Genomic DNA, 14876 nt, shown 5'->3' with positions numbered 1-14876 from the left:
GTCTTCTTGGAGGCCTTAATTCTATCTCTTCTATTATTATCACTTCAGTATTTCTGTTTGTACTGCTATAGTTAACCACAGTTCTGCTGATTTATTATTGCATGTGCACTATAAGCTTCATGTGAGCAAGGAGCTTCACTGCAGCCTGGTGTGGTGTTTGTCCGTCGTGTCTGACAATGGCGGGAAACCTGTGCAGGAGAGTTTTTAAAATGGAAAAGCACTTGGGCAGTTCCACTCCCTTGACATCAGAAGTCCAAGACCAGTGGTACGAACAAGTGTCACAGACTGGAGTCTCCCCTGCTTGCAGTGGATGACCATGACACCTTCCGTGCCTTGTCACGCACTTTGCTCTCCACGGAGCACTGCAGTCCCACCTTCCCGGCCTTTGGATCTCATCCACCCAGTCAGCCAGAGCTGACTTTGTGTGCTGGGACCGACATGTCCCTAATTCACTGGGGTAAGAGTCCCGCTGGCTACCCTCACCTTGTTCAGCCCGACTGTTGAAGTGATGTACTACCAGGATGCAAAGCACATGCAAATAGCGACTTGGTGCGAGCTGAGTGTCCAGTGGGGACTAAAGGTGAGTGAGCTGCCCTGGAGTGGACACAAGCCCCTTCACCAGAGGGCTACCCCTCCATAAACACCCCACACACCCCACCGAGGTGTATATGACAATAAACTAATCCAATCTGAACCTGAATCCCAATTTAAAGTGTCAGTTGAGACTGCTCTCAGGAAACTGACCCACATTTTTTTAAAGTTATAAAGAGATGGTATTTCCATCTCGTGTAATAGCAACTGCTTCATTTTCTGTGCCCCTTTTAAATTGCATAATAAATAGGAAGGAACTATTTTCTGGAGCAGAAGAATCAATAATCGGGGCAGAGCAGAGATGCTTTGTTTATCATGTGTACAATCACAACACACGGTGAAATGCGTCTTTTTGTGTCACATCTTTGGTGAGCAGCCAGCAAGGAACACCTTGAATCTGCCAACAACATAGCAAAAGGCCAAAACTCATCAACCCCAATGTGGGTGGGAGTGGAATGTGGGTAGAAATTGGAACTCCCAGAAAAAAATCCATGTAAACGTCGGTACACATTCCGGCATCAACAGAGCATGCCTACAGTGTTCGGCAACGGCAAAACAAACCCCTTCCCTCCCTCCTCACCCACTCACATACATACACGGTCCTCCAGGGCACCATGATTAATGGTGTAGTGGACAGTGAGGTAGGCTGTCAAAGCTTGCAGCACAATCCGGACCAGATGAAAAAATTATACACGAACGAACACACTTGGAACAACAAAATTGTCCATTGCAAAGCAAAGTGGTCCTAGTGTTGCTATGCTGGGGCAGTGCTTAGGGCTGTGCAGCTTGGTTCAAGGAACCGACTGATTGAAGGGAAGTAGTTGTCATTGAACCTCCTGGACACTGACTTGTCACCTCTTGTGCTGTCATCGGTCAGTTTCAATATGACATTGGAACTGCGTTTAGCTGTAACTGTAAAACATTTACTGATCTGCCTGCCATTTCTTTTAAATAGGAAGATATCAAAGTTAAATTTATTATCAAAGTAAATATGTGTCACCATAGGAACAGGAGTAGGCCATCTGTCTGTCGAGCCGGCTCCACCATTCAATAAGATTATGGCTGATCTGGCCATGGTCTCATCTCCACCTACCTGCCTTTTCCCCATAACCCTTAATTCCTCTACAGTGCAAAACTCTATCCAACCTTGTCTTAAATGTATTTACTGAGGTAGCCTCCACTGCTTCATTGAGCAGAGGATTCCACAGATTCACCACTCTCTGGGAAAAGCGGTTCATCCTCATCTCTGTCCTAAATGTACTCCCCTAAATCTATAGAATACCAACCATATCAGAATCAATGAAAGATCACCCAACTTGGGCATTCAACCAGAGTTCAGAAGACAACAAACTATGCAAATAAAAATAAATAATAATAAATAAATAAATATTGAGAACATGAGATGAAGAATCCTTGAAAGTGAGACCATTGGTTGTGGAAACATTTCAATGATGGGGCAAGTGAAGTTATCCCCTCTTATCCAAGAGCCTGATGGTTAAGGGGTAAGAACTGTTCCTGAACCTGGTGGTGCGAGTCCTGAGGCTCCTGCACCTTCTACCTGACGGCAGCAGCGAGCTGGGTGGTGGGTGGTGAGGGTCTTTGATGATGGATGCTGCTTTCCTGTGACACTGTTTCATACAGATGTGCTCAATGGTGGGGAGAACTTTATTTGTGATGGACTAGACAAAAAAAAAGCCTAGAAATCTCTTGAATTTGATTCTACTTTTATGATCTCCAATAGGCATTGCTGGGTTCTCAGAGTCAACTGAAGGAGATGGAAACTGAGAACTCCCAGCTGCAGCTCCGACTGAAAGAACTAAATGAAGAATATCGCATGCGACTTGTTCGCTACATTGAAGATGTTACTGTAAGCAGTTAATTGAATGGTGTAATTCTGTTATTTAAGATTGCTTGTGTAAAGGAGTCTGAATTATTAGGGCAGCTCAGTGACATGGCTGGTAGATCTGCTGTCTCACAGCTCCACTGACCTGGTTCATTTCTGACCTCCACTGTCATCTGTGTAGAGTTTGCAAGTTCTCCCTGTGAGCATGTGGATTTCCCAGGATGCTCTAGTTTCATCCCACACCTCAATAACGTGCAGATTGATAGATTAAATGGCCACTATAGTGAGTGAATGCAATGGGAATGTGAGGAGAATCAGAATCAGGTTTACTATCACTGACATAAATGATGAAATTTGTTGCTTTGTGGCAGTGTAATTCATAAAAATTGCTGTAACTTGCAATAAGAATATATATATATATATATTGCACTTTATTAGTTACAGTAGGTGTATGTTTGTGGTTTTATGCTGCTGTAGCCCATTCACTTCAAGTTTCGACATGTTGTGTGCCCAGCGATGCTCTTCTGCACACCACAGTTGTAATGGGTGGTTATTTGAGCTACTGTAACCTTCCTGCCAGCTTGAACCAGTCTGGCCGTTCTCCTCTGACCCCTCTGATTAACAAGGTGTTTTTGCCCATAAAACTGCTGCTCACTGGATATGGTTTTTGCTTTTCACGTAGTTCTCCATAAACTCTAGAGACTGCTGTGTGTGAAAATCCCAGGAGATCAGCAGTTTCTGAGATACTCAAACCACCCCATCTGGCACCAACAACTCTTCCATGGTCAAAGTCACTTAGATCATATTTCTTCCCCAATCTGATGTTTGGTCTGAACAACAACTGACCATGTCTACATGACTATAGGCTTCGAGTTGCTGCCAATTATTAGGTGATTAGATGTATGCATTAACGAGCTGGTGTACAGGTATACCTAATAAAGTGGCCACTGAGTGAGTGAGTGTGTGTGTGTGTGTGTGTGTGTGTGTGTGTGTGTGTGTGTGTGTGTGTGTGTGTATGTAAATAGTGTAAAAGGGAACAAAAATATTGAGGTAGTGTTCATGTGTTCAAGGACCGTTCAGAAATTTGACAGCAGAGGGGAAGAAGTCGTTACTAAAATGTTGAATGTATATTTTCACGCTTGTGTATTTCCTCACTTATGGCTATATTGAGAAGAGAATATGTTCTAGGTGGTGAGGATCCTTAATGGTGGATTCTGCATTCATGATGCATCAGCTTTTGAAGATGTCCTCGATGGTGGGAGGCTAGTGCCCATAATGGAGCTGACTGAGTCTGCAACCCTATACAAGCTTCTTCGGTCCTGCACATTAGAACCTCTATATCAGGTGGTGATGCACCAGTCAGAACGCCCTCCATGGTATATCTGTAAAATATTGCTAGAGTTTCTGGTGACCTACCAAATCTCCCCAAACTCCTAATGAAATATAATAATTGTTGTTCCTTCTTTATAATTGCATCAATTAACAGTATTGGGCCCAGGATAGATCTTCAGACGGTAGGATGTAAGGAAAGTTAATGGGGAATAGACTTGCTCTTTAGGTGACATAGACGGACTGAAGTTCTACATCATAAGAACATAAGAAAAGGCGCAGGAGCAGGCCATCTGGCCTGTTGAACCTGCCTTGCCTTTCAATAAAATCATGGCTAATCTAGCTGTGGACTCAATTCCACCTACCCGTCTCTTCCCATAACCATTAATTACACTGCTATCAAAATCTACCTCACTGTGTCTTATACAGGGAAATATGAAATATCTGAAAGAAAAACTAATGGTGTGTTGCTTCCAATATTCTGTGCAAGGACTATGTGGATAATTCAGTGAAGCCTAGCAATGATGACACTAAACCCTCAGCAGACTCACCTCACCTGAAGAAGTTTGTGGACAGCATGCTCAAGGACATACGCTCTGCCTACAGACTGCGAGAGGAACAGCTGGCTACGGCAGCCAGAAATTACAAGAAAAGGATGCAGAACGTGTTCAAGAAACATGAATATCTCCTGATCGCATACAGGTTAGAGAATGATTGTGGCAAATTCTAGTATTTGGGAATATAGATCAACCCAGATCCTTGCTAATGTGGGATATTTGGGGATATTCCTCTGATTTGTTAATTTAGTAGGCTGACAGTACTGTTGGGATCCATGATTCAGCTTCTCTCTGTTATGTCAAAGAATTTGTAATCGGTCATCTGCAGTAACATAATTGTATATGTCTCAAATCCAGACCCAGACCCAAGGTGGGACAATAAATTAATGCTCAGTGACATGAAATACAAGGATCTCTTTCTGAAAGGAATTATCCCCATTCCTTTGACACAGTAATTCTTTAATACCTTGTCCTTTCTGATAGGTTTAAATCCTCTGAAGTTCAATATTCTTGTCCTGTTGTAATTTTCACTCTTACTGCTCTTCCAGTATCAAAGCATAGGCGGTCTCACTTCAGCTACATACCAAGTCTTCTGTGGTCCTTTCGTACTGTCTAAACCTGGCTGCATTCCAGTAACAAATGGAGATGATTGGGTTCTTTCCCTCCCAGTCAACTTTATTACACAATTATAAGTGAATAAGAATGATTTTATGCCCATAATTTATATATATATATATATATATCTCTCTCTTACAGTTGCAACATCTTTCTGGAAAGATTGTCCCATATGCATAGGGAGAATTTCTTCATAGGAATGCAGTCTTCCCCTCTGCAATCATATTTATGAATAATGGTGTATTAACACTACCTAACTCTTCCTCTTTAGCTCTATCTATCTATCTATCTATCTATCTATCTAATTTTTTATGTTTCGTTTCCTTAAGTTTGTTATAGCTGGGGGTGGTAATAGGGACAAGCTCCCACTACCTATTAAATGCTCCCAATGGTGTTCGCCTCAGATAGCCTCTGACAACCAGTTCCAGCTCCTAGCCTTCATGTGTGACTTAGCTACTAAGAACGGCAGAATCATTTCTACTGACAGGAGAAGGGCATAGTCAGGTTACTAGCACATTAAAACCAGTTGCTTCAGGCAAACGGGGCTTGTTAGCTATGGTGGGAAGCTCATCTAGGAGAAGGAAAACTGATCTCAGACCTCTACTGCCTTGCGGTTATAGCCACTCATGGGGAAGGCTTCAGGAGTAAACCCCGAGGGAAAAATCCGGAGCTGGAGTCTCTTAAGCAGTTGAGTTCAACGCTGTCTGACAACTACTGTGACGCTGCCAGAGCCAAACTATATCAATCTCTGCTGTTCCTTTGGATTCATCAGTTGCACGGAGAGGGGGAGCCGGCTGAATGGGCAACTGCTTGCTCTCCACATCGTACTGCCCTGGCTTGTGTATCACGTAGACAGCCGGTACACCACATTCATGTTGGACCCTGACCAACGAAGGTCCTCAATACTGCTTCCACAAAACAACGAATTGCACCACACGTGGCTGTGATAAAATTCTGAATCCAAAGTTGCTGTAGTTTCCCTGTTCCTAAATAGACTCTGTTTTCTATGTAATTTATGAGCTTTACAATAGACTTCATTGAAATCTTCGTTCCTGAAGCAATGGTTAACCATGTCATAGTAATGTTTATTGTATTTGAACTGGGGTGGGGGGGGGGGGGAATGAGATAAGGAAGTTGCAGAAAAATGATTCTAGGTTGCGGAAATGACTGCATATTTGCCTGTGTAGTTACACCTGTAACTAAATCCATTCTTGTTTGGCACAGAATGCAGCGGGAACAGATTTTATCATTGGGCAACAAGGACTTGGATCCTGGTCCTTCAGAAATGACCCTTGCGATCACTGACGGTGAACTTTTGAATCATCAGAGTCAGGAGCTGAACAGATTACGTGAGGATAAAGCTCGCCTGGAAGGACAACTCCGAGACCTTCAGGAGAAGGTGAGGATTCTGCAGGGAAAAGAGAAGGGGAAGGAGATCTTCTCCTTAAGTCATGAGCCCTTTCTATTCTCGATTCTTCTCCATTATGTATGTATGATTGTGCTTATGTGCGTGTTAATAGTTACACACATTTCATTGATGACTTAGCCATGAGCCAGTCCCACAGTGATTGTGACTGTGATCGAAGTCACCAGGAGACACTGAAACTGGTGATAGAGAAGTCTTTATTCAGCACACAAGTAGGCATCATTCTGGAGACATTCTGAGAAGAGGGCCCCTGATCCAATATTAACTGACATTTTTATTTGCTGAAGATCAAAGGTAACAACAGGACAATTCTACAGTTACAATCTATCTACAGTGCTTCCTTTGAATTACATATAGTTTTCAAACACCTAGATCTTCACACCAACACTCCAATCACCTAAGCAGAATGTAAACCACTGTTGTTTCTGAGTTGCATTCATGCATATGCAGACATCTGAGGTCAGTGGTTTCCAATTGACCCAATTCTGCAGCCCTACAAACACCACTGTTCCGATCTGCATTTTATATTCAATCTACAATCCACATTCAGATCTGAAGACTGGTTGCTAGTGAAATTAATATTTGCTATATTCCATAACTCCAGAATACTGTATGTCCTAACAGAGGCTGCAGTAGTAGACAGGGAGTCATGTAGCATGAAAACAGACCCTTCAGCCCATCTGGTCCATACTAATCATGATGCACATCTATTCTAGCCCCATTTCCCCATCTTTGACCAATATCTCTCTAAATCTTTCTTATCCATGTACCTATCCAAATGTTGTAACAAGTTTGCAGATGAAAACATTATAGTGGGCCACATTTCAAATAACAATGAGTCTGAATACAGGAAGAAGATAGAGAGCTTGGTGACATGGTGTAATATGACAACTTTTCCTTCAGTGTCAACAAAACAAACAAGCTGGCTGTTGATTTCAGAAAATAAAATGGTGCACATGCTCTTGTTTATGCTAATAGTGTTGACGTTGAGAACTTCAAGTTCATAGGCATGAACGTCACCAGTAGCTTTTCCTGGTCCAACCTCGCAGACGCTACAGCTAAGAAAACTCATCAATGCCTCTACTTCCTCAGGAGGCTAAATAAATTCTGCACCTTCTCATCTAGTCTTGCCAATTTTTATTTTTGCACTATGGATAGCATCCTATCTGGAAGCATAACGGCTAGGTATGACAACTCTTCTGCAAGAAACTGCAGACAGAACTCAGCCATCACAGGAACCATTTTCCCCTCTATGGACACTGGCTACACTTCTCTCTGCCTCGGTAAAGCAGCCAGTGTAATGAAAGAGCCCAGCCACCCCACACTTTCTCTCCTCTCCCCTCTTTCATCGGGCAGATGGTACCTAAGTCTGAAAGGACAAGGACAGTTTGTATCCCACTGTTGTCAGACTCTTAAATAGCTCTCTCATATGGTAAGGTGGACACTTGAGTTCACAATTTACATTTATGATCTTGCACTTTATTGTTTCCGGGCTGCACTTTCTCTGTAGCTTTGACATGTTGTTCTGGTTTATTATTGTTTTACCTTGTTTTGTCCCAACGCACTGTGTAATGATTTGTATCTATATAAATAGTTTACAGGACAAGCTTTTCACTGTACATGTGATAATACTAAACCAGTAACCAATCCTGCAGCCATTTTAAATGAATGTTTTAGAGTCACAGAGTCAAAGAAAACTACAGCACAGATACAGGCCTTCGGCCAATCTAGATTATGCCAGACCATTTAAGCTACCTACTCCCATTGACCTGCACCAGGACCAAAGCCCTCCATAACCCTCCCATCCTTGTAACCACCCAGCTTCTCCCAAACTTTAAAATCCAAATTGTATCTACCACTTGTGCTGGCAGCTCATTCCACACTCACACAACCTTCTGAATGAAGAAGTTTCTATTTAAGCATTTCACCTATCACCCTTAACCTTTGAACTCAAGTTCCAGCCCCACCCAATCTCAGGGAGAAAAGCCTGCTTGCATTTACCCTCTCTATACCCCTCATAATTTCATGTACCTCTATCAAATCTCTGCCCAATCTTCTAGTCAAGACTATCTTCATGGCTGCAAAGAAAATTATAGATGAAGTATTTTACACAATGATTGGTTCACACCTTGGCACCAAGGCCGATGAATTACACTGGACCCAGTTTGCTTGTTTAAATGCCATGACCAGAGCGTATTCCTTTACAACATATCATGTCCATTTACTCATTTAATTTGCATTTATTTTTAGATAAGATTGGGTGGGAGTTCTGCACTGGCTGCATCTTCCTTTGTGTAAGTATTGCACCAATTCTTAATTTTTAGGCAATGTTGTGGTATTACATTTTTTCATTGTTTTGCACAGCTGTTCCTTTGTAAGAGAATAGGGATGGTGGTCTCAAATAATTTTCACATTATTTAATTACTGGGATGGGTAATGGTGGCAGGGTGGAGATGTGACTTTACCAAAGGAGGTGTAAAGTGCTCCTTCCCTCCACTACCTGCAGGTCACCCTTGGGCAAGGTGTAGCACCTGCTTAGACCCTCCCACCCTGATCCTGGTCACATGAACCCGTGGGAGCAGGTGGTGGATGGTCGTATGAGCAGCTGCTGTATATCACAAGTCCTGGTTATGTGACCACTGACACCAGGCAGACAATCTCTGAAGAGTATTGACAGTGGCTGGGGTCACTTGTCCTGTAAAGTCACTGCCCAGAAGAAGGCAATGGCAAACCATTTCTGTCTGAACATCTGCCAAGAACAATAATGGTCATGAAAAGACCGTGATCGTCCACATATACAACATGGCACACAACAAACGAACGAATTGTAGACAGAAAGGAGGATGTTAAAAGTAAAGTCATGAACTGGATCTACACATTGTGTTGGTTAGATCAGAGTTAATGGATTCCATAGAACCTTAGAACATTACAGCACAGAAACAAGCCTTTTGGCCCTTCTTGTCTGTGCCAAACCATTTTTCTGCCTAGTCCCACTGACCTGCACCTGGACCATATCCCTCCATGCCCCTCTCATCCATGTACCTGTCCAAGGTTTTCTTAAATGTTAAAAGTGAACTCGCATTTACCACTTCACCTGGCAGCTCATTCCACACTCCCACCACTCTCTGTGTGAAGAAGCCCCTCCTAATGTTCTCTTTAAGCTTTTCCCCCCTCACCCTTAACCCATTTCCTCTGGTTTTTTTCTCCCTTATCCTCAGAGGAAAAAGCCTGCTTGCATTTACTCTATCTATACCCATCATAATTTTATACACCTCTGTCAAATCTCCCCTCATTCTCCTACGCTCCAGGGAATGAAGTCCTAACCTATTCAACCTTTCTCTGTAACTCAGTTTCTTAAGTCCCGGCAACATCCTTGTAAACCTTCTCTGCACTCTTTCATCCTTATTAATATCCTTCCTGTAATTAGGTGACCAAAACTGCACACAATACTCCAAATTCTGTCTCACCAATGTCTTATACAATCTCACCATTACATTCCAACTCTTATACTCAATACTTTGATGTATAAAGGCCAATGTACCAAAAGCTCTTTTTACAACCCTGTCTACTTGTGACGGCACTTTTAGGGAATTATGTATCTGTACTCCCAGATCCCTCTGTTCTACTGCACTCCTCAGTGTCCTACCATTTACCTTGTATGTTCTACCTTGGTTTGACCTTCCGAAGTGCAATACCTCACACTTGTCCGCATTAAACTCCATCTGCCATTTTTCAGCCCATTCCTCCAACTGGTCCAAATCCCTCTGCAAGCTTTGAAAACCTTCCTCACTGTCCGCTACACCTCCAATTTTTGTATCATCAGCAAATTTGCTGATCCAATTTGCCACATTATCATCCAGATCATTGATATAGATGACAAATAACAATGGACCCAGCACTGATCCCTGTGGCACACCACAAGTCACAGGCCTCCACTCAGAGTAGCAATCCTCCACTACCACTCTCTGGCTACTTCCATTGAGCCAATGTCTAATCCAATTTACTACCTCACCACGTATACCTAGCGACTGAATCTTCCTAACTAACCTCCCATGTGGGACCTTGTCAAAGGCCTTACTGAAGTCCATGTATACAACATCCACTGCCTTCCCTTCATCTACTTTTCTGGTAACTTCCTCAAAAAATTCTAATAGATTGGTTAAACATGACCTACCATTCACAAAGCCATGCTGACTTTTTCTAATAAGTCCCTGTCTATCCAAATACTTGTAGATCCTATCTCTTATTATTCCTTCCAATAATTTACCTACTACCGGTGTCAAATTTACCACCCTATAATTTCCCAGCTTACTTTTTGAACCTTTTTTAAACAATAGAACTACATGAGCTATCCTCCAATTCTACGGTATCTGACCCGTGGATATCGACATTTTAAATATTTCTGCCAGGGCCCCTGCAATTTCAACACTAGTCTCCTTCAGGGTCTGAGGGAATACCCTGTCAGGTCCTGGGGATTTATCTACTCTGATTTTCCTCAAGACAGCAAGCACCTCCTCCTCTTTAATCTGTATAAGTTCCATGACCTCCCTACTTGTTTGCCTTCTTTCCATAGACTCCATTCCAGTTTCCTTAGTAAATACAGATGCAAAAAACCTATCTAATATCTCTCCCATTTCTTTTGGTTCGATACATAGCTGACCACTCTGATCTTCAAGAGGACCAATTTTATCCCTTACTATCCTCTTGCTCTTAACATACCTGTAGAAGCTCTTAGGATTATCCTTCACCCTGACTGCCAAAGCAACTTCATGTCTTCTTTTAGCCCTCCTGATTTCTTTCTTAAGTATTTTCTTACTCTTTTTATACTCCTCAAGCATCTTATTTCCTCCCTGTTGCCTATACATGTTATACATCTCTCTTCTTCTTTATCAGAGTTCCAATAATATCCCTCAAGAACCAAGGTTCCTTATTCTTATTCATTTTGCCTTTAACCCTGACAGGAACATACAAATTCTGCACTCTCAAAATTTCTCCTTTGAAGGCCTCCCACTTACCAATCACATCCTTGCCAGAGAACAACCTGTCCCAATCTACGCTTTTTTAGATCCTTTCTCATTTCTTCAAATTTGACCTTTTACCAGTTTAGAACTTCAATCCGAGGACCAGATCTATCTTTATCATGATCAAGTTGAAACTAATGACGTTATGATCACTGGAACCAAACTGTTCCCCTACACACACTTCCATCACCTGCCCTAACTCATTTCCTAATGGGAGATCTAATATTGCATCCTCCCTAGTTGGTACATCTATATATTGATTCAGAAAACTTTCCTGAACACATTTCACAAACTCTAACCCATCTAGACCTTTAACAGTATGGGAGTCCCAATCAATGTGTGGAAAATTAAAATCCCCTACAATCACAACTTTCTGTCTCCTGCAGTTGTCTGTTATCTCTCTGCAGATTTGCTCCTCCAATTCTCGCTGACTATTGGGTGGTCTATAATACAACCCTATTAATGTGGCCATACCTTTCCTGTTTCTCAGCTCCACCCATATGGCATCAGTAGACAAGCCCTCTAATCTGTCCTGCTGAAGCACTGCTGTAATATTTTCCCTGACTAGCAAAGCCACCCCCCCCCCCCACCCTTCATCCCTCTGTCTCTATCACGTATGAAACATCGGAACCCTGGAACATTGAGCTGCCAGTCCTGCCCCTCCTGTAGCCAAGTTTCAGTAATGGCTATGATGTCATAATTCCACGTGTCAATCCAGGCCCTCAACTCGTCTACCTTTCCCACAATACTCCTTGCATTGAAATATACACACCTCAGAAGATTATTACCACCTCACACAACCTTACTATTTGTGACTTTGCATGAACTACTAACATCATTTATTTTTACCCCCGTTCCACTAGCACTCTGGTTCCTATCCCCCTGCAAATCTAGTTTAAACCGTCCCCAATAACACTAGCAAACCTCCCTGAAAGTATATTGGTCCCCTTGTAGTTCAGGTGTAACCCGTCTCTCTTGTACAGGTCCCAATGATCTACAAATCTGAAACCCTGCCCCCTACACCAGTTTCTCAGCCACGTGTTCATCTGCCAGAGCATCCTACTCTTACCCTCACTGGCACGTGGCACAGGCAGCAATCCGGAGATTATTACCCTCGAGGTCCTGTTTTTCAACTTCCTACCAAGCTCTCTGTACTCACTCTTCAGGACCTCCTGGCTCTTTCTACCAATGTCATTGGTACTGATGTGTACCATGACACCTGGCTGATCACCCTCCCACTTCAGAATGCTGTGCACGCGATCAGAGACATCCCTGACCCTGGCACCTGGGAGGCAACAAACCATCCAGGAGTCTCTGTCATGACCACAGAATCTCCTGTCTGTACCCCTGACTATGGAGTCCCCTATCACTACCGCTCTCCTCTTCTTCCTCCCTCCCTTCTGCACTGCAGAACCAGACTCAGTGCCAGAGATCCGGCTGCCGCAGCTTGTCCCAGGTAAGCCATCCCCCCCAACAGTACCCAAATTGGTATACCTGTTTTGGAGGGGAATGGCCACAGGGGAACCCTGCGCTACCTGCCCTTTCCTCTTCCCTCGCCTGACGGTAACTCAATTACCTGTGCCCTGTTCCTTAGGTATAACTACCTTCCAGAAACTACTATCTATAAACTGCTCATTCTCCCGAATGATCCGGAGGTCATCCAGCTCCTGCTCCAGTTCCCTAACGCGGTTTGTTAGGAGCTGCAGCTGGATGCACTTCTTGCAGGTATCGTTGTCAGGGACACTGGAGGTCTCCCTGACTTCCCACATCCTTCAAGAGGAGCATTCCAGCATCCTGCCTGGCATATTCTCTAGTCCGAACAAAGAAAAAAGAAGAAAAACAGAAACTTACTGGAACCTACCCTCGCTTCTGCCTGTTTCTCGCCGAAGCCTGATTGAGCCAAAGCCGTCCCACTCTGACTCAGTCCACTCCAACGATGGCCGCTATGTATGGCGGTCTTTCTTTTAAACCTTGGCGTGCTGCATAACGCGCCTGCGCAGTCTAGCCTCCATGCAGTTCTTGTGTTTGGTCAAACCGTGTTCGACTGATCTCAAGATCCTCGGAGGCACAGTGTTTAATTAGGTGCATGTGCTCCAGAGAATGGATAGAAGGGGTGGCATAGGGGAAAGGGAAGGAATAAAGGGTCCCAGAATTACTTTTAAAGTCCTTGGGGCTTGAGCAGTTTTCATAAATTACAAGAATCCAGGTCAAAGTCAAAGTTGAGTTTATTGTCACATGCACATGTCTATATGTGCACAGGTGTAATGAAAAAACTTACCTGCAGCAGTATCACAGACACATAATGTCAAACAGGCAGTATTCACAAGAAATAACATAAACACAAGTTTTACAAGAAAGAACACAATTAAAAATCCCCATTTTAGTGTAAAGTGATCAAAGTGGTTGTGCTGTCGCTACACTAGCAATTAGGGTTATGTCACCGTTCAAGAACCAAATAGTTCAAGGAAAGTAGCTATTCTTGAGCCTAGGGACTTCAGACTTCTATACCTCTTGTCCAAAGGTAGCTACGAGAAGATGGCATGGCCTACTTGGTGGAGGTTAAATCTGAATATTTTGCAACAGGTCATTGCCGCAATGGGAAACTATAGAGACAAGGTGAAACTTAAACTTTGGAATTAGAGTCAGGTTTATTATCACTGACATATGTCGTGAACGGTGTTATTTTTTTCATAAAAATACTATAAAATATAAAATAAGTAAATAAATGGAGCCAAAGAGGAATGGTGAGCTAGTGTTCATCGACGCCTCTGAAAGGAGCACACCGTGGTCGTAGGGTTTGGAGGCTTGCTTGCATCAATGACCCAGAGAGCTTATAATGGCTGACGTCAGGGCTTTATGAATTGGCTCATCCATGCCAAACAGGTCAAAGGGTAGAGGCTAAACTAAGAGTGGTTCACCAGTTCTCCAGGTTTGGTGGGTGGGGGGGAGCGGGTTCAGCTCAGGGCTAACACCCTGATCGGTAAAACAAAATTGTTACAGAAACAGCAGTGAAGAATCCTTCTACATCTGAGTGCGATGGTATTCCCAAGTCCCATTGCAGACTCAGGAATACATGACTGACAACAGTGAAAACGGAAAGGAAGCCCTGAATACTGCCTGAGATGAAGGACTTTCATTGCTGCCCCAAACACCAGTGGCATAATGAGCAGTAAGAAAGTGAAACAACACTCACAAAATGCTGGTGGAACACAGCAGGCCAGGCAGCATCTATAGGGAGAAGCACTGTCGACATTTAGAAATCTGATGGCAGAGGGGCAGAAACTATTCCTAAAACTTTGAGGGAGGGTCTTCAGGCTCTTGTACCTCCTCCCTGATCATAGTAGCATGAAGAAGGCATGCGTCAGATGCAAAGGATGCTTAGTGATTGTTGCTGCCTTTGACGAGTAGAATTTAGAAAACTGTAGACACTGGAACGTGAAACAAACAGAATTGCTAGAAGAACACAGCTGGTCGAGTGGCATCACTCTCAATTC

General features: G+C 43.2%; 1 protein-coding gene across 3 annotated transcripts in view; it reads left to right on the top strand.

Moving 5' to 3' along the window:
- Positions 1 to 14876, top strand: part of ccdc78 (coiled-coil domain containing 78) — an 89558-nt gene that overhangs the window by 63487 nt on the left and 11195 nt on the right. For all 3 annotated transcript variants that reach the window (XM_073060297.1, XM_073060296.1, XM_073060298.1), the window contains 4 exons: positions 2333 to 2458; positions 4254 to 4465; positions 6160 to 6334; positions 8612 to 8655. In XM_073060297.1, coding sequence (XP_072916398.1) covers positions 2333 to 2458; positions 4254 to 4465; positions 6160 to 6334; positions 8612 to 8655 — 557 coding nt within the window. The remainder of the gene's footprint in view (positions 1 to 2332; positions 2459 to 4253; positions 4466 to 6159; positions 6335 to 8611; positions 8656 to 14876) is intronic.

This window comes from Hemitrygon akajei, chromosome 11 (genome assembly GCF_048418815.1).
Source record: "Hemitrygon akajei chromosome 11, sHemAka1.3, whole genome shotgun sequence".
NCBI classification, from domain to species: domain Eukaryota; kingdom Metazoa; phylum Chordata; class Chondrichthyes; order Myliobatiformes; family Dasyatidae; genus Hemitrygon; species Hemitrygon akajei.
Note: the sequence above shows the minus strand (reverse complement) of the source record. Positions and strands in the feature narration are given on the sequence as shown.